Below are 18,967 nucleotides of genomic sequence, written 5' to 3' on the forward strand. Positions count from 1 at the left end.
TAAGGATGAGGTGATGATGTACTTGGTGACATAGGACCAGATAGGACAAAGTCAGTGTGGTTTCCTTCGGAGAAAATCCTACCTGACAAATCTGTTAGAATTCTTTGAGGAGGTTACAAGTAGGATAGATAAAGGGGATGCAGTGGATGTTGTGTATTTGGATTTTCAGAAGGCCTTTGACAAGGTGCCGCACATGAGGCTTCTTACCAAGGTAGGAGCCCATGGTATTACAGGAAATTTACTAACATGGTTAGAGCATTAGCAGATTGGTAGGAGGCAGCAAATGGGAATAAAAGGATCCTTGTCTGGTTGGCTGCCAGTGACATAGTGTTCCACAGGGATCGGTGTTGGGACCACTTCTTTTTATGCTCTATATAAGTGATATAGATGATGAGATAGATGGCTTTATTTTCAAGTTTACAGATGATATGAAGCTTGGTAGAGGGGCAGGTAGTGTTGAGAAAACAGGTAGGATACAGAAGGACTTAAACAGATTCGGAGAATGGGCAGATGAAATATAATGTTGGAAAATGCATGGTCACACACTTAGGTAGTAGAAATAAATGTGCGGACATTTTCTAAATGGGGTGAAAATCCAAAAATCTGAGATGCAGAAGGACTTGGGAGTCTTTGTGCAGAACACCCTAAAGGTTAACTTGCAGATTGAGTCATTGATGAGGAGGGCAAATGCAATGTTAGCATTCATTTCAAGAAATCCAGAATACAAGAGCAAGGATATGATGCTGAGGCTTTATAAGGTACTGGAGAGGCCTCACCTTGAGTTTTATGAACAGTTTTGGGCTCCTCATCTTAGAAGAGATATACTGGCATTAGAGAGGGTCCAGAGGAGTTTCACAAGAATGATTCCATAAATGAAGTGGTTATCATATGGAGAATGTTTGCTGGCTCTAGGTCTGCACTTTCTGGAATTTAGAAGGATGAGGGGCGATCTCATTGAAACCTTTCAAAGGTTGAAAGGCCTAGACAGAGTAAATGTGGAAAGGATGTTTCCAATGGTGGGAGAGTCTAGGACAAGAGGACAAAGCCTCAGATGGAGGAGCACCCTTTCAAAATAGAGAAACAGAGAAATTTATTTAGCGAGAGGATGGTGAATTTGTGGAATTTGTTGCCACATGCAGCTGTGAAAGCCAGGTCGTTGGGTGCCTTGAAGGCAGAAATTGATAGGTTCTTGATTGGACATGGCATCAAAGTTTATGGGGAGAAGGCCGGGAAATGGAGTTGAAGAGGAGAAAAAAGGGATCAGCATTGAATGGCAGAGCAGACTTGATGGATCAAATGGCCTACTCTGCTCCTATGTCTATGGTCTTATAGTTTACATTAAAAAGGCTTTTTTGTGTTATATAGGAGCATATCGTATGATGTAGGTGAACATGGTTTTGTGACCATGATTGTTCTTGGCAAATTTTTCTACAGAAGTGGTTTGTGGTTGCCTTCTTTTGGGTAGAGTCTTTATAAAATGGGTGACCCCCAGCCATTATCAATACTCCTTAGCGATTGTCTACCTGGTGTGAGTAGACACATAACCAGGACATGATATGAAGCAGCTGCTTATATGACCATCCACCACCTGCTCCCGTGGCTTCACATGACCCTGAATGGGAGGCTAAGCTCGAGGGCTAACTTGCAGGCTAGTGGAGGGAAGGAGCACCTTGCACCTCCTTTGGTAGAGACATATCACCACCCTGCCGCCCAATGGAAAGTAGTCTGGCTAATTCTGCGCTTGAGTATTCTGAAAAGCAATTGCATTCTAAAAGGTATTTTTCCTTTAATCTGTTCTAATAGCTTGTTTGCTTTGCATTTCAGAGAGAAGAAGGAAGAATCCAGGGTCAACTGAACAGCTCCGATTCTAATCAGATTATTCGAGAACTAAAGGAACAGATCACAGAATTAAAAGCGGAGGTAAAGAAAAGAATCTGCAGTAGCTATTGGAAATATCCACTGCCATTAGCTGCATCAGTAGTAAGTGAATTACTAAAGAACAGATACTCCAAAATTCAGCATTCAACATAAACTCATTTTGCAGTAGTGACCTCTGCCTCTATTTGCAGCTGGAAGTTTTTTAAACCTTGCTGTTACTACTGATATATAGAGTAATTACCAACACTAACTGACACTGAACTTGAAGGCCTTGGCAGTGATGCCAATATTGTTTCCAAACTTCTTAAAGATTCTATGGATTCAATTACAGCTCAAATATTCACTAACTTTCAGGGAATATAATAATGTAATATATTTTTCCCATTAGGAATGCTCACTGTTGCATCTGGAGTTAGTAGTTGATACAGTTTTATTATTACCTCTGAAAATGGGTATTCCCATGGACAAAGGATATCCAGTCTTCAATCTGTGAGCAAACCATGAAAGTGACTTAAAGTTACCATATTTTTTACAGCAACCACTTTCTCAGTTGGTTAAATATATTTAATGCAGGAAGGCTTTCAAATTCATGCTGGTGTGCCTCAGAAAATGAAGCAATTTCCCAATTCAGTATACCCTGTGGACAAGGACAGTTTATGGACAGGATCTGATTCAGGCAAGTTGAATCCTGAACCAAGGATAATTTGCATTATACTGTGCATTCCAATTCTAGCAGTATAAAAGTACATTGTTGAGCCAATTTTCTTTTTTCAATGGTAGTTGGAACCCCAAACCATAATCCATGTTTGCTTTACTGTTTGTACTCTGTGTCTTAAAACTGTAATTACAATATTAAATCTTCTCTGTTAAAACTTTATCCTCATTCAAATGCTATCTGGATGACATCCCTCGAAAGCTTGCTTCTTGGACCTGTGAATAGCCTCATCAGACAGGGATTGGAGGAGAACAATCAGGAAGTCCCAGAACTGATTTGCTTTGCACCCCCTCACCTTACTCACCAAGTGCCCAAGACTCAGGAGCATCTGGCTGAAGTTCAGTCAGACCTTGAGGAGCAGGGGCTGAAACTTCATATCCACCAGCAAAACTTCTCCAAGAAATTGCAGGGAGCCAGGAATTTTAAAATACTGCACAAGACTGGTGTGTGTAACATTCTTCATCTCAAGCCAGGTTCCCAATGGAAAGGGGAAATACACTATAAAGAGAGTACCCTGAAGACACCCCTTGTGATTAAATACCAGAATGGACCCTCCATAAGTTGTTCGGTTGTTCGGACCTGGAGTACTGACTACAGGAAAATGCCTCTGTTCATGATAGCATGCATCAGCTCAGGTTACATGGGATGAGTTCCAAAAGGGTTTCAGAACCTAGGTCCAATGAGCAATTTTGGACAAATGCATTGAGTTTGGTTGGGTTTGCCCCACACCAGTGAGTCCCCTCTATGTTCATTATGATGGGACTGCTGCAGCTCCCATCTGCTTCAAAAGAATAACAATTATACCAGTCCCAGAAAGAGCAGGGTGACCTGCCACAATGACTATTGCGCAGTAGCACCTCACATCTACTGTAATGAAGGGCTTTAAGAGATTGGTCATGGCCAGAATCAACTGCCTAAGCAAGGACCTGAACCTACTACAATTTGCCTATCTTCACAATAGGTCTTAAAATGGATGCAATGTCACTGGCTCTCCACTCAGCCTTGGATCATCTGGACAATTGCATTACCTGCGTTGGGCTGCTGTTTATTGATTACAGCTGAGCTTTCTTCACAATCAAACCCTTAATTCTAATCAACAATCTCCAAAATCTAGGCCTCTGTACATCCCTCTGCAACTGGGTCCTTGAATTCTTCACAGGAGACCATCGTCTGTGGGGATTAGAATTAACATCTCCTCCTCAGAGCCAGTTGACACTGGCACACCTCAAGTATGCCTGCTTAGCATACTGTGCTACTATCTCTACTTGGCTCTATCTCTACAAATCTAACTATTTGGCTAGACGCTTATAAATTTGACGATGACACCCACTACTGTTGGCAGAAAAACTGGTTGAGTGACGTTATATCAGCAGCCTTGCTCTAAACTTCAAAGAATTGATTATGGACTTCAGGAAGGGAAAGTCCAGTAAACACACACCAGTCCTTATCAAGGGATCAACAGTGGAAAGGGTGAGCAGTTTCAAGTTCCTGGGTGTCAATATGTCAAGATATTTCCTGGGCCCAACGTAATGATGCAGTTACAAATAAGGCATGATAGTGGCTACATTTCATTTGAAGTTTGAGGACACTTGATATGTTTCCAAAGACTCATGCAAATTTCTAAAGGTGTACTGTGCAGAGCATGTCAGCTGGTTGCATCCAGGTCTGATATGGAGGGGTCACTGCACTGGACTGGAAAAAGTGGTAGAATGTTTCAGACTCAGCTAGCTCTATCATGGACACTAGACTCCCTGGCATTGGGGACGCCTTCAAAAGTTGATGCCTCAAAAAGGTGGCATCCATCATTTAGGGCCTCCATCACTCCCGACATAATCCTTTCTCATTGCTGCCATCAAGGAGAAGGTACAAGAGCCTGAAAACACATACTCACCATTTTAGGAACAGCTTCTTTCTTCCCCACCGTCATCAGATTTCTGAATGGACGATAAACCCATGCACACTACCTCACCATTATTTTCTTTTTTTGCACAACATTTTTTTTTATATATACACACACAGAAACAGTGGATTCCAGTTAATTGGGCCATTGGTTAGTTGGGGAAGCCACTTATTTGTGACAACTCTTTATGAACAAAAGGTATTCAAGAAAATAGCCAGAACTCTGTTTATTTAATTGGGACAGAAGACTGTTATCGAACAGTTTCTCACTAGCGCCAGTCACGTGCATTTATGTTAGGCTCTACACCATGCTTAGAGCACACAGGTTTTACTTAGCATCAGTTGTGTGTGTTTGTGTTCAAACAACAGTGATTTTTGTCACTGATAGCAAGAAATACAATTCAAAACTGTTCTGCTCACCTTGGTCTCAAGCATTCAGGCTTCGAGATACCAAAAGCAGCAATTAGACATGATGAAGTGAACCATGTTTAAATAGTGTCAGTTGTGTCTGCTTCTGTTTTATTATCCATTTTCCCCTTAGATGTTGATTACATTGGCCTTCAAATAGTAGCCAGGATGTGGGATACAAATTACAATGGGAGAAAGAAAAAGCATGTAAAAAGGTCAATGTTAGAACAGATGGGAGATTCCAATATGCTGTAGATTTGGAAAATCTGGGTGGTGCTGGATTCCAAGAGAGGGAATTTGTACAATGCCTACAAAATGACTTGCTAGAGCAGCTTATGATCAAGCCCTCTAGGGGAAAGGTCATTCTGGACTGCGTGTTGTGTAATAAACAAGATTTGATTAGAGGGCTTAAAATAAAAGAACACTTTTAGGCAGCAGTAATCATTATATGATAGAATTCACCCTGCAGTTTGAGAAGGAGAAAATCAAGTCAGATGTATCAGTGCTATAGTGGAGTAAAGGGAATCAAAGAGGCATGAGAGATGAGCTGACCAAAGTTTTGTCATAGCATTAATATTGCAAAAATTAGTGAGAAGTTAGAGGATTGAGAAGCTTTTAAAAACAAACTAAAAAAAGCCATAAAGAGAGAAAAAATTAAATCTGAAGGTAAGCTAGCCAATAATATAAAAGAGGATGCCAAAAGTATTTTTGGGTATATGAAAGGTAAAAGAGATGCAGAAGTTTATATCAGACCACTGAACAAAGACCCTGGAAAGATAGTCAAGGAAATGGCAGACAAACTAAGTAAGTACATTGTGTCAGTCTTCATTGGCAGACACTAGCAGTTATGCCAGAAAATTGAGAGTGTCATGGGGCAGGAGTGTAGTTGCTGCTTCTAAGGAGAAGATGCTTGGGATACTGAAAAGGTCTGAAGCTAGATAAGTCATCTGGACTAGATGGACTACACCCCAGGGTTCTGAGTGAGGTAGCTGAAGGGATTGTGGAAGCATTAGTAATGATTTTTCAAGAATCACTAGATTCCGGAATGCTCTGGAACACTAGAAAATTACAAATGTCACTCTACTCTTTAAGAAGGGAGCGAGGCAGATGAAAGGAAATTATATGCCTCACTTCAGTGGAAGATGTTCAAGTCCATTATTAAGAATGAGATTTGGGGTACTTGGAGGCACATGATAAAATAGGCTAAAGTCAGCATGATTTCCTTAAGCGGAAATCTTGCCTAACCAAACGGACAAAAATCTTTGAGGAAATAATAGGCAGGATAGACAAAGGAGAACCAGTGAATGTTATTTACTTGGATTTTCAGAAGGTCTTTGACAAACTGCCGCACACGAGGCGACAAAGCAATTTAAGAGCCCACGGTTTTTACAGGAAAGAAACTAGCATGGATAGAAGATTGGCTGACCAGGAGACAAGCATAGGGAATAAAGAGGACCTCTTCTGGTTGACAGACGGAGACTAGTAGTGTTTCGCAGAGGTTAGTGTTGGGACCGCTTCTTTTCACGTTATATGTCAATAATTTGAATGACAGAATCGATGGCTTTGTGGCCAAGTTACAAAGATGGGTGGAGGGCCAGGTAGCATTGAGGAAGCATAAGACATTGGTGCAGAATTAGGCCATTTTTCCCATTGAACTGCTCTGCCATTTCATCATGGCTGATCCATTTTCCTCTCAACCCCATTCTCCTGCTTCCTCCTCGTAATTTTTCACAGCCTGACTAATCAGAACCTATCAAACTCCACCTTAAATACACCAATGAGCCAGCCTCCACAGCTGCCTCTAGCTATGAATGCCACAGATTCACCACCCTCTGGCTAAAGAAATTCTTCCTCATCTCCATTCTAACTGGACATCCCTCTATTCTGAGGCTGTGCCCTCTGGTCCTAGATTCACCTAGTATATGGAACATGCTCTCCACATCCACTGTATCTAAACCTTTCAGCATTCGGTTTCAATGGGACTCCCCTCTTATTCTTCTAAACTCCATCAAGTGCAGGCCCAGAGCCATCAGTCACTCCTCATTCATTGACCTTTTCATTCGCAAAATCATGCTCATGAATTTCCTCTAGACTGTCACCAATGCCAGCACAGCCCTTCTTAGTTAAGGGGGAGTCCATAAATGCTCACAATACTCCAAGTGAGGCTTCATCGGTGCCTTATAAAGCCTCAATGTTACATCTTTGCTTTTATATTCTAGTGCTCTTAAAACAAATGCTAACATACAATTTTCATTCCTCGCTATTGACTCAACCTGCAAATTAACCTTTAAGGAATCTTGCATGAGGACTCCCTTGCACCTTAGTTTGGAATGTTCTCACTGTTTAGAAAATAGTCTATGCTCTTATTCCTTCTGCCAAAGTGCATGACCATATACTTACTGACACTGTATTCTGTTTGTCACTTGTATGCCCATTCTCCTAATCAAAGTCCTCATCCAACCTCTCTGCTTCTTCAACACTACCTACCTCTTCACCTAGCTTGGTATAGTTCACAAACTTGACCGTGAAACCATCAATTTCATCATCTAAATCATTGACATATAAAATGAATAAAAGCAGTCCCAAAATCAACCCCTGCGGAACACCACTAGTCACTGGCAGCCAATCAGAAAAGGCTCCCTTGATTCCCATTCTTTGCCTCCTGCCAATTAACCAATGCTCTATCCATGCTAGTATCTTTCCAGTAATACCATGGACTCTTACCTTGTTAAGTAGCCTCATATGTGCAGCAGCTTGTCAAATGCCTTCTGAAAGTCCAACTGCACAACATTCTACCAGTGTTGGTCTGTCTATCCTACTTATTAGTTCCTCAAAGAATTCCAACAGATTTGTCAGGAAACAATACTGACTTTGGCTTATTTTATCATGTGCCTCCAAGTACCCTGAAACCACATTTGTCTATGTCCTTCTGCAGGGAGACTTCAGAAGGATGGAGGTAAATTAGAAGAATAGACAAAGAAGTGGCAGATGGAATATTATGTAGGAAAGTGTATGATCATGCACTTTAGTAAAAGGAATAAAGGTGTTTGCTCTTTTCTAAATGGACAGAAAATTCAAAAATCAGAGGTGCAGTCCATGTGCAGGATTCTCTAGTGGTTAACTTCCAGGTTGAGTCAGTGGTAAGAATGGTAAATGGAATGTTAGCATTCATTTCAAGAGGACTAGGATATGAGAACAACGACATAATGCTGTGGGGCTATAAGACATTTGTCATCACACTTGGAGTATTGTGTGCAGTTTTGAGCCACTTATCTAAGAAAGGATGTGCTGGAATCGGAGAAGGTCAGAGGAGGTTCACAAGAATGATTCCGGAAATGTAAGGATTAACGCACACAGCTCTGGACCTGTACTCACTGGAGTTTAGAAGAATGAGGGGGGATCTCATTGAAACCTATCAAACATTAAATGGCCTGTATAGAGTGGCTGTGTAGAGGATGTTTCCTGTTTTGGGCGAGTCTGTGACCAGAGGGCAAATGAGGAATTTCTTTAGCCAGAGGTACTGAATCTGTGAAATTCATTGCCACAAATGGCTGTGGAGGCCATCATTGAGTATATTTAAAACGGAAATTGATTCGTCAGGCTGTCAAAGTTTCCAGGGAGAAGGCAGGAGAATGGGCTTGAAAAGTATATGATGGAATGGCTGAGGAGACGATGGGCTAAATGGCCTAATTCTGCTCCTTTAGCTTATGATCTTATTATGGTCTAAAAGCAGTGATTTTTTTTTTTTAATCATTCTGCTTTTTTATTCTTACTTTATGCAGGAAGGCAATAAGGTAGTCCATTATCTGTACTAGGTGCCTGCACTATTTTTTTTCCATTTAGAATCAATCAAAAGAACACTGCAGTGATGAATTCTTCCATGGATAATAACGTGAAACTAATACATAGTTTTATAATACTGTAGAGGTATTGCTAGTGTTCTGATTTGTTCTGTATTTCATTTAAATGCATAATTTGTTACTCAGTTAAACAGTAGTTTGTCTTTGTTATGCATTTTAACTGTTTCCATGAAATTTCAGCTAATAGGGCCAGCTGTTTAATTAGTCCAAAACATGCTGGTCCCAATTTGCCCCAATTAACCAGAATCCACTGTATATGTTTCTTATTTTAATTTATAATTTTTTATTATATGTTGTAATGTACTGCAGCCGCAAAACAACATATTCCCCGTCATGTAGCAGTGATATTAAACCAGGTTCTGAGTGTTTGGCCTTAGTAGTTTACTCCCACTGAGCCTATGTCTATCTGTTCAGGCAACCATACTGCTTTGCCACTGGTTGTAGATCACTCTGATTGGATCACATGCTTCAGAAAGATCCCAGTAAAAATCAAACAACTCTCCCAGAGCATCTGACCGCTGCCTCGGGAAGCTACATCTCTTCCTAAAGTCAGATATCTCAAGGGAAAGCGTATTGCCAATCAGAGGCCACCTGAGAGGTAGTCTTGTATGCAGGTATCTCTGCAGCATCCAAAAGTAGGAAGTTGCCATCAGGGGATAGATACCTATCTTTTGTAACAGTGATCAAAGCTGCAGGCTTTCCAAATCAATTCATCAATTGTCCCCTTTTTATGGAAAGCCCATTCAATGTGCTAACTGAGAAGTAGTCTGTTAGGGAAAGAATCCAGCCAGATCAGACTGACATCCAGAAAGGTGTGATCTCATTAGCATTTGGATATCTGCAAAAAGAAATCAAATGCCCTGAAGTTTGACAGCAAAATTACCTATTTTATGGGTAGTTAGCAACTCGAAAGGGAAATGTCAAAGCTGGTTACTGGCACTTGATACAGACCTTTGAAAGATCACCTGACAAACCTCCCCTGCTGGTTTATAACCCATGTCACCAATTTATTTTTTTAAATGACAAAATAAGTAAAAGGTGCCATCAACCTTGCTGCATTGACTCGAAGGCCAAATTCCTGATCACACTCAGACATTACTGAAACATTGAATACACAACAGATGGGTTTGGAAGTATAGCGACACCACATCAACTTGTTTCCATTTTCCACAAGGTCAGTGATGACCTTATCTGTCTTCACTGACCTTGTGAAAACCACAGTAAGCCGGTGTCCAGTCAATTATCTTACCAAAATTTGCATTAAATACCTGGGTCCATTAATGAAACTGACAATTTTGCTCTAATGCTTTGTCATCTTTCAGCGTTGAACCTAACTTTAACATAATGATCAGCAGGGCCAATTGCTCCATAATGGAGACTCCCACCACTGTATTTTCATACCAGATCTACAAACTTCTGCTTCCATTTCAGGTTATGATCAATTCAGCCATTCTTTTTACAGTTATTATTACAGCCAGTGGGCAAAACTTTCAAGTGAAACAATCTCTCAGCAATCCATTCCTCCTCCTGATCACCCTCTCACATCTGTTCAGGAGCTACAGCTTTTCCCTTCCTAGCTCTTAAACGTTGAGAAGACCTATGTCCAGGATGGCTGGAAATGCCTATGTTTAGACTAATATCAAAATTGCATCATAGAATAATATACTGACACTTTTATGAGAAGTTAATTCAAAATTCTGGCTTGCTCAGCCTAATTCATTCAGACCTGTTTGTGCAGCAAGTCTGAATGAATTAGACAACTCAAATAAACTAGCAAAGTGAAAATCTAATGTGACCTTGAACAATGGGAGATGCCCACTGACTGGTCCTCAAAGGCTACGTTTGCCCTGTTGTTCTTGAATGTGATGCTTATGAGACTCAGCATTCAGGACTGTCTGGTGTAATAACTTCCTCCAATTATTCTGTCAGGTGATCTTTCAAAGGTCTGTATCAAGTGCCAGTAACCAGCTTTGACATTTCCCTTTAGAGTTGCTAACTACCCATAAAATAGGTCACTTTGCTGTCAATCACAACTGCTGCAGCTATTGTGTATGTGTGTGTTCTCTTGACGTGTATGCTTACATTAACCTTGAATGATGCCCAAAGTGTAATGTAATAAACAGCCAGCACAGTTAATTTACACCTTGTGGATAATGGCAATTTTTGATTCAGGTAAGTTGAATCCTGAACCAAGATAATGCTAAGTTGTATTATACAGTAATTCCCCATCCCAGCAGTTTTGGAAAAAGACCGTGTCTAGCCTATTTTCTTTTTTCAAATTTTAAATTAACAAATATAAGCCTTTCTCCGTAAAAAGTTGATTGTGCCTATTGTCCATCTCTCTGAATTCTTGGGGAAAAGCAACTGCAATTCTAAAACCAACATTTGGAAGAGGTTTGAAGAAATAGTTTCACACCCAAGTTCATTTAAGCAGGGAACATGTTACAACAAAAAAGCTGTATCATTGGTTAAAAAGGTTGCAGCAATGTACTTGATTATTTTCCAGTCATAGTAGGCACTTAAATACTGTACATTGAACCTGTGGAAGAATAAAACTAGAAGGACCCAAAAGTAAACAAGAGAAAATCTGCAGATAATGGAAATCCAGACAACACACACAAAATGCTGGAGGAACTCAGCAGGTTAGGTAGCATCTATGGAAGAGAGTACAATTGACATTGGGCCGAGAACCTTCAGCAGGACCAAGAAGTGTTGGCCTAGGCAATATATACAGACATGACAAAGCTGCTTCCGGTCCTCAGAAATATATTGAAAATTGTCCCACCAGCTACTCCATGACAAGAATGCATAAAAACACACAAAAATTGGAGCAGTAGTAGGCTACCCTATGTTGTTCTCACCTTCTCTTCTGTCCCACATCCCCATAATCCCCAAGTTCTTAATCTTTCAAATATTTGCAGTATCTCCACCTTAAAGATAGACAATGATCTGGCCTCCATCATTCTAAGGGGTGGAAAAGTTCAGAGATTCACTCCCCTACAGAGAAGAAATTTTTACATGCCCCAGTTTCCAGTGATCATCCCCTTGTAGCTGTGTCCCTTTGTTTGTCACTCTCCCACAAGCAGATACATCTATCCAATCAAACCCACTTAGAATCTTCTATATTTGAAGATCACCGCTATTCCAAGTTCAAGGAACACAGCCTCAAAGTGCTTAGCCTCTCTTGATAGGTCAGTCCCCTCACTCCAAGAATTACCTTGTGATTCTCCTTTGGACTGCTTTCAACGCTGCTGCATCCTTTCTTAGATAAGAGAACCTTACAGCAAGTGCACCCAATTCCTCCATCATCATCATCCTGTTTCACTAACAAGACTGGACAGTACAGTGGCATCTGGTTAGGAAGGAGTGTCCCGAGAGTCCTCCTCATTAACTCTGGACTTTATAGAAACCACCTCCTGATTGCTGACCTTTTTCAGTGCTCCTCCATGTGGAACAGCATTTGAAAGAAGCACTTGAAAAGGGCACTAAATGTACTCTGATTGGAAGTCCTCGGTGTTTATCACTAAGAGTAGCTTGTTAGCAGCAGCACTGTCCAAACTGGCTGAATCCCAAAAAATCTATCAGTCTGTTTCTGTGGTAGATACTGTGTAAGTCAACACATGGCAAACCTGCCTCTGCTGGTTCACACTGTCTGTGACATGCACAGCTGTGACAGAATGGTGGACTTCTGCATTGCATGGTACATATGAAGATAATAATTATTGATAGAACATTTTTCATACAGATGATGTGATTCAAAGTGCTTTACAATGGGACAGTAGTAAAATATGAAAATAAAATAAAAATAAACATGAAAATAGAAGACAAAAAGATGTTAGTTGAACACGAGGTTAAATAAATAGGTTTTGAGCTGGAATTTTAAAGTGTCAGCTGAGTCTGTATCCCTCATAGTTTTAGGTACTGAATTCTACGGTTTAGGAGTGTCGTTTAAAAAGCTAATCTTTTGAGGGAAATTGTTTAAGAGACCGGTGGAAGAAGATCTGAGAGCTTGAGCAGGATTATAAAATCCCAGTTTAACACCAAGGAGCCCTTGGCATGTAGTGTGGCACTACATTTGTGCTAAATGGGATAAGCTAAGTATATATTTGGAATCAAGGGCAACTGTGTGGACCAACAGGAGCAGAAATGTGCAGCACTACATTCTATATCATCAAGGTCTGATACATCTTTGCTACCCCTTTACTATCAAGCCAGAAGGTCAACTCTGATTCAACGAGTGCAACGTGACAGCCCAGCAGCAGCCCTGGGCTTAACTAAAATAAGTTGTCAACTCAGTGAAGCTAGAGCACAGGATGTTATGTCCACTAAGTAACAAAAACAGCAACCATATGCGATTGTAAGCACCATAAGCCAGCAAACAATGGACTGATCTCTGGGCTTACAACCAGTGGTGATTCCTGTAGGGTCCACAGTACTGTGCAAAAGTCTTAAGCATATGTAAAAAAATTCTGTAAAGTGAAGAAGCTTTCAAAAAAATGAAATGAAAGGTTTCTAAATATCAAACAAGTTACTATAAAGAGCAGTAAACTAAAAAACTAAATCAAATCAATATTTGGTGTGACCACCCTTTGTCTTTATAACTGCATCAGTTCTCTTAGATACACTGTCGTGCAGTTTTATAAGAAATTGGCTGGTAGGTGGTTCCAAGCATCAAGGAGAATTTACCACAGTTCTTCTGCAGACTTTGACTGTTTTCCTTGCTTCTTTCTCTCCAGGTAATACCAGAAAGCCTCGCTGATGTTCATCATCTGAAACCATATTAAAAAATCTAGGGTGCTAAAAGACTTCTGCACAGTCCTGTGGTTCTCTGTTCACCCTAATAAATTACTTTAAAGTCATGAGCACTTAAGGTATTATGTGTCATCTCATGAAATGCCATTTAGAAGTACAGCCTTTACAATCTAGCCCTGGAAGCTTCTGGGTATTAGGTTATAAGAGTATTTTTTAAATTACTAGTGATGCATTTAATCAAAGAGTTTTGAAACTGAACAGGTCTGAGATTTATAGTTGGTTGCTAATCAGGAGTACTTGATTTACTCACTCACCACACATCATGCAAATACTTGCTGGAAGGCATTTTGATGAATCTCAAGTCACGCAAGCATGATTGGTGACATAAGATAGTGTTATTAGTGTGATACTGTCAGCTGATGTCACAACTCAGCTCCAGAAACATCACCCTGCTGTAAGATACACGAGGCTGATGTTTCTGGAGCTGAGGACTGCAGCCTATATTCATGTAGATGGTGCTGCTCAGGTTAATGCTGAAACAGACCTTTGTCACATTGTTGGTGTTGTACCATGCACTTCCTGTTGCCATTCTGCATTCTATTGTTATTTTAAAGCATTATGCATCCTTCTGCACTTCTCTTAATTATGGCACTGCTTGTTCAATGTTCAGTAAGCAAAATTTTCTACTCATGTTTTGAGCACAGAGGCAAAATCAGTGTTTTTTAATATGGGAGTGAAAAGCAATAGTGATATTTTCCATTTCATTTCAAACCCCCACCACTGCAGAAACTTGACCAGGCCCCTAATGCATGAACTACTATTGTGGCCCAACATGATTTCTATGCCAGACGGTACACAGCATTTGAGTATTCCAACTTTGACCATGTTATCCTGAGAGTGATCATCATTGGACTGTCTCAGTAAGAATCTGTTCATGTAGCGTATTGCTGAACTGGAGCTGCTATCTAATGTCCCTAACTTTTCTTGTTTCATTTTGGTCTCCCTCACTTGGTCCTCCTCTGCAGCAATCCACTGAAGCCCAGGTCCCATCCCTTGAGCCTCACACTCTGACACCCTAATCTCTCGTACCCATTACCCATCTGCAAAGGACCTTACTATCATAACAGCTGGCCATCCCAAGCCTTCAAACAACTGTTTAAATCTCAACAGGCAGAGGGAGAGTTTTAATTCAGTTTAATAAATTGGTATTTAAAAGAAAAAGTTTATCTTAGTAACTACTGAATTGTTATGAGTTCATCTGGTGTAATAATGCCTTTCAGAGGATCTCCGTAGTGTAAGAGGTTTAGATGAAACAGAATTATGAAGTGTATCCAGGACGGTTTCTTAAATCAATATGTAGATAATCTAACAAGAGGAAGGGCCATACTAGACCCAATGTTGGGAAATGACTGAACTTTCAATAGGAAAACAGTTAAGAAACGTGATCACAACTCTATATTTTATGACTGTCTATTCATTTCCATAGATACTGCCTGACTTGCTGAGTTCCTCCAGCATTTTGTGTGTGTTACTCTGGATTACCAGGATCTGCAGAATTTCTTCTCCCTATATTTTAAGATACCTATAGATGAGTTCAAGGAAGGACCTTGTGGGAGAGAGGACAAATACAAGAATATTAGGCAAGATCTGGGAGAGGTGGCTGGAATGGAAATGGAAACTTTTCGGCCCAAAACGTTGACTGTACTCTTTTCCTAGATGCCGCCTGGCCTGCTGAGTTCCTCCAGCATTTTGTGTGTGTTGCTCAGATTTCCAGCATCTGCAGGCTTTCTCTTGTCTGGGATTGGAATGAAAATGGCTGTTTTTGGGCAAGTCCAATCTGATATGAGGGTATTTAAAGACCAAATTCAAAAGAGTACAGGCAGGTAGGTTCCTTTAAGAAGGAAGGAAAGGCATGCCAAAATACGGGAACCTTGGATGTCAAGAAAGGTGGTGAATTTAGTCAAGAAGGAAAAGGGAGCACAAGTAAGGTTTAGGAAGCTAATATCAAGAGAGGCTTTTAAGATTATAGAGAAGCCAGAAAGAATTCAGAAAGGAAATTACAAGAGACAGGAGAGGCCTTGAAGAGTCCTTGGCAAGTAAGATTAAAGAGAATCTCAAAGTATTTGATACATGCAGTACTGTGCAAAAGTCTTAGGCACATAGACGTAGCTAGGGTGTCTAAAACATTTGCAGAGTACTGTAGTAATTTTACAGCTGCAAAAAAAATCATATTTCATGACATGTGAGTGAAAATAAATCTGATATGGGTCTCTGTTATGGACTGAGAGTGGGAAAGGGGGAGGAAGAGGAGAATCATGGTTGGAAAAAGGGGAAGGAAGAGGGGAGGTTGTAGAAAGCACCAGAGAGATTCTATAATGATCAGAAAACCAACTGTTTGGAATGAAATGACCTTGCCTGGTGTTTTAAACTCGCATTCTGCTCCACATTGACATATACAGTAAATACTGAGCAAAAGTCTTAAGCACCCCAGCTCTCTATATGTGCCGAAGACTTTTGCACAGTACTGTACATCAAGAGCAAAATGATAACTAGGGACTAGGACACCTCTCCTTTTCAATTAGAGAGGCTGGGACTCAACAGAGATTGGTATAGGGAGAGCCATGAAGGCCATTTAGTCAGTATACTGTCAATGCTCTGTGGACGTGAATTCTTGCAAAAATATTGCCGCATGAGTGAGCAGTGCTGGTTATTTGGAGATGAAGCTATAGGAATTACACCTTCAATCCAGAACTCGGTGATACAAGCAAAATTCTACCCTGATCCAACTGGACAGACAGGGTGGAAAACGTAACTTTGTTCATAGATTCCTACTTCAATCAGTGAAGATGGTTATGGCCGAACTCATCAAACCACATGTGTGAGGGAGCACTGTTTAACCAACTTCTAGGAAAATGTCTGCCAATAGATGTCACATCAAACTGAACTAAGTGCAGTTTGTAGTGGTGCCATGTAGCTAGTTTACTGGTGTTGATGATATCTCTAGTGAAACGGTTTCTTTAAAAACAACACTCCAGTAAGTGTTCTGCAATGCTTTGTGCTCTGTGTGGGCTTTTTACTTTCTTGTGGCAGGAAACCAGGTTATCGTCGGATTATGTATGAAATTGTGGAAACTCTTTGTCTGTTTGTGTGTGCCTGCCACCAAAACTCTTGCAAATCTTCCTAGTACAAACTGAGTATTAAATAAAGATGGATCAGAAATCAGTCTCTGTCCTTCCAACAGTTGAGGTACAAGAGTGGGATGAATCCCATCTTTCCATTGGTAACGAAAACTGTCCATTATCTGCACCTTGGTTGAACTTTAACGAGAGTCCGGTATACTTGTTCAATGCTTTCAGTGAATGGGGGCCAACCCATGCCATGGTTGGAGAAGAACTAGTGAGTTCCCATGGAGAGCTTCTCAATTAACAAAACCAAAAACACAATATTGCTGGTTGTAGGATCTTGAAGGGAATTAGGCATAAAGTATTTTGGTGTAGGAGCAATTGTATCACTGCAGATCCATTTTTTAATTCACCTTCTGCCAGTCAAATCTGCAGCAAGCAGTAAATTAGGAAAAAAAATGACCAGTGGGTTATACACTCAAAGAACAGGCAAAAATAAGAGCAGTAGTCCTCCAGACCCCTCAAGCCTGCCTTGCTATTCAACCATTCATTATGAACTTGACTGCACTAAGCTCCACACAGTCCCCAATTCTTCAAAGACATCTGTCTTTAATATTTTCATTATTATATTTATCATAGGTACATTTAGTGATCGTCCACCAGCCTCAGTGTCAAGAGTTCCAGAGATTCACTCTCTTCTGAGAGAAGAAATGTCTTCACACCTCAGTTTAGAAGGATTGGCCCCTTATTTTTGTAACTCTGCCCCCTTGTTCATGACTCTTCACTTATGAAAACATTTTCACATCTACCCTATCAAGCCCACTTAGGATATCTTATGAGTAAGGTCACCTGTTGTTCTTCCAAACTGCAAGGAATACAAATAACTATCTACCTTCTGATCCCAGGAATTAGCCTGGGAAATCTCCTGTTGATTGCCTCTAATGTTACTACTGTATATCCTATTTTAGGTAAGTGAACCAAAAGTGTGTACAATATTCCAGTTGTGGCCTCATTAACACCCTGTTCAACAGTATCAAAACATCCCTATGTGCAAACTCCAACATCTTCACGATAAAAGCCAACATGTTTGCCTCCTTAACTTGCCTGCTATCTTCTTATGATTCATGCACTAGAACTCCTAGATCCATCTGTATAGTCTTTCTGCATGTAAATAATAATAATCTTTCTGATTCCTCTTACTGAAGGGCACAACTTGACTGTTCTGTACGTGACACTCCATTTGCCAAGTTGTAGATCCCAATGCAGAATCACACTGTCCTTATCATAATATGCCCTTCTACCTGTTTTCAGTGTCACTAGTAAATTGGGGAGCCTTATGTTTTGTTCCCACCTCCAAGTCATTACTTATTTATTTAGCATTACAATGCAGAGTAGGCCCTTCGAGCCATGCTGTGACAGGAACCCTACAACCCTGATTAACCCTAACATAATCACAGGACAGTTTACAATGAGCAGTTAACCTACCCGGTATGTCTTTGAACTATGGGAGGAAAGCAGAGCACTGCAGAAATCCCATGCATTCCATGGGGAGGACGTACAGAGTCTCCTTACAGAACAGCGCCAGAATTGAACTCCCAAATTCCGGAACACCCTGAGCTGCAATACCTGTTATTTTTTTAAAATGCTAATCTCACCCCAATCCCATTTTATGCTCTTATACCCAACAGCTCCCCTCACTCCACTTCACCCACTTACTTACCTACTGGGACAATTTACAGTGGCCAATTAACCAACCAACCCACACATTTTCCAAATGTGGAAGGAAATTGGAGCACCTGGAGGATGCCTATAGGGGGAACATGCAAACTCTACACAGATAGCATCAGGACTGAACGCTGTTGGTTGGAGCTACAAGGTGATTGTTCTACTAGGTATAAAATATCTCTTGCTCAATTTTGAAGAGAGAGACAAGAATGTTGATATTTATCCCTCAATATGATACTAGTGAAACACAGTGACATTTTGTGAGCAGATTACGAAACTTCTAAATATACTTTTTCGGAACATCTCTCAATTCAATCGGTGTTCTAAAACAAATAATCTAGTCTCTATCACCTTTCTGTTGGCAAAAAAAAATCCACAAAATAGAGTGGACTGTATACATTTTTGGCTATGATAAATACCAATCCCCAGTGAGATCCCTCCCAAAAATCCGCAGAATTAATTAAAATCAATTTAATAGAGTGTTAAGATGAGATGTCACAGAGTTTCTCCTGACACATTGCTGCATAGCATCTGAAATTCGTGACAGCCCTTAAAGGCATGATTCGTTAAGTAACCCTTACATTGTATGTGTCTTTACAGGCAGGGTA

The 18,967-nt window shown here is 40.5% G+C and overlaps 1 protein-coding gene across 11 annotated transcripts in view; it reads left to right on the forward strand.

Moving 5' to 3' along the window:
* LOC140740196 (EVI5-like protein) overlaps positions 1–18,967 on the forward strand; it is a 258,676-nt gene that overhangs the window by 225,346 nt on the left and 14,363 nt on the right. For 6 of the 11 annotated variants that reach the window (XM_073069213.1, XM_073069216.1, XM_073069215.1 and 3 more), the window contains one exon: positions 1,825–1,980. In XM_073069213.1, the coding sequence (XP_072925314.1) occupies positions 1,825–1,980 (156 nt within the window). The remainder of the gene's footprint in view (positions 1–1,824; positions 1,981–18,967) is intronic. The other 5 variants (XM_073069214.1, XM_073069219.1, XM_073069218.1 and 2 more) reach the window with 1 other exon arrangement.

Source organism: Hemitrygon akajei, chromosome 16, assembly GCF_048418815.1.
Source record: "Hemitrygon akajei chromosome 16, sHemAka1.3, whole genome shotgun sequence".
Lineage (NCBI taxonomy): Eukaryota > Metazoa > Chordata > Chondrichthyes > Myliobatiformes > Dasyatidae > Hemitrygon > Hemitrygon akajei.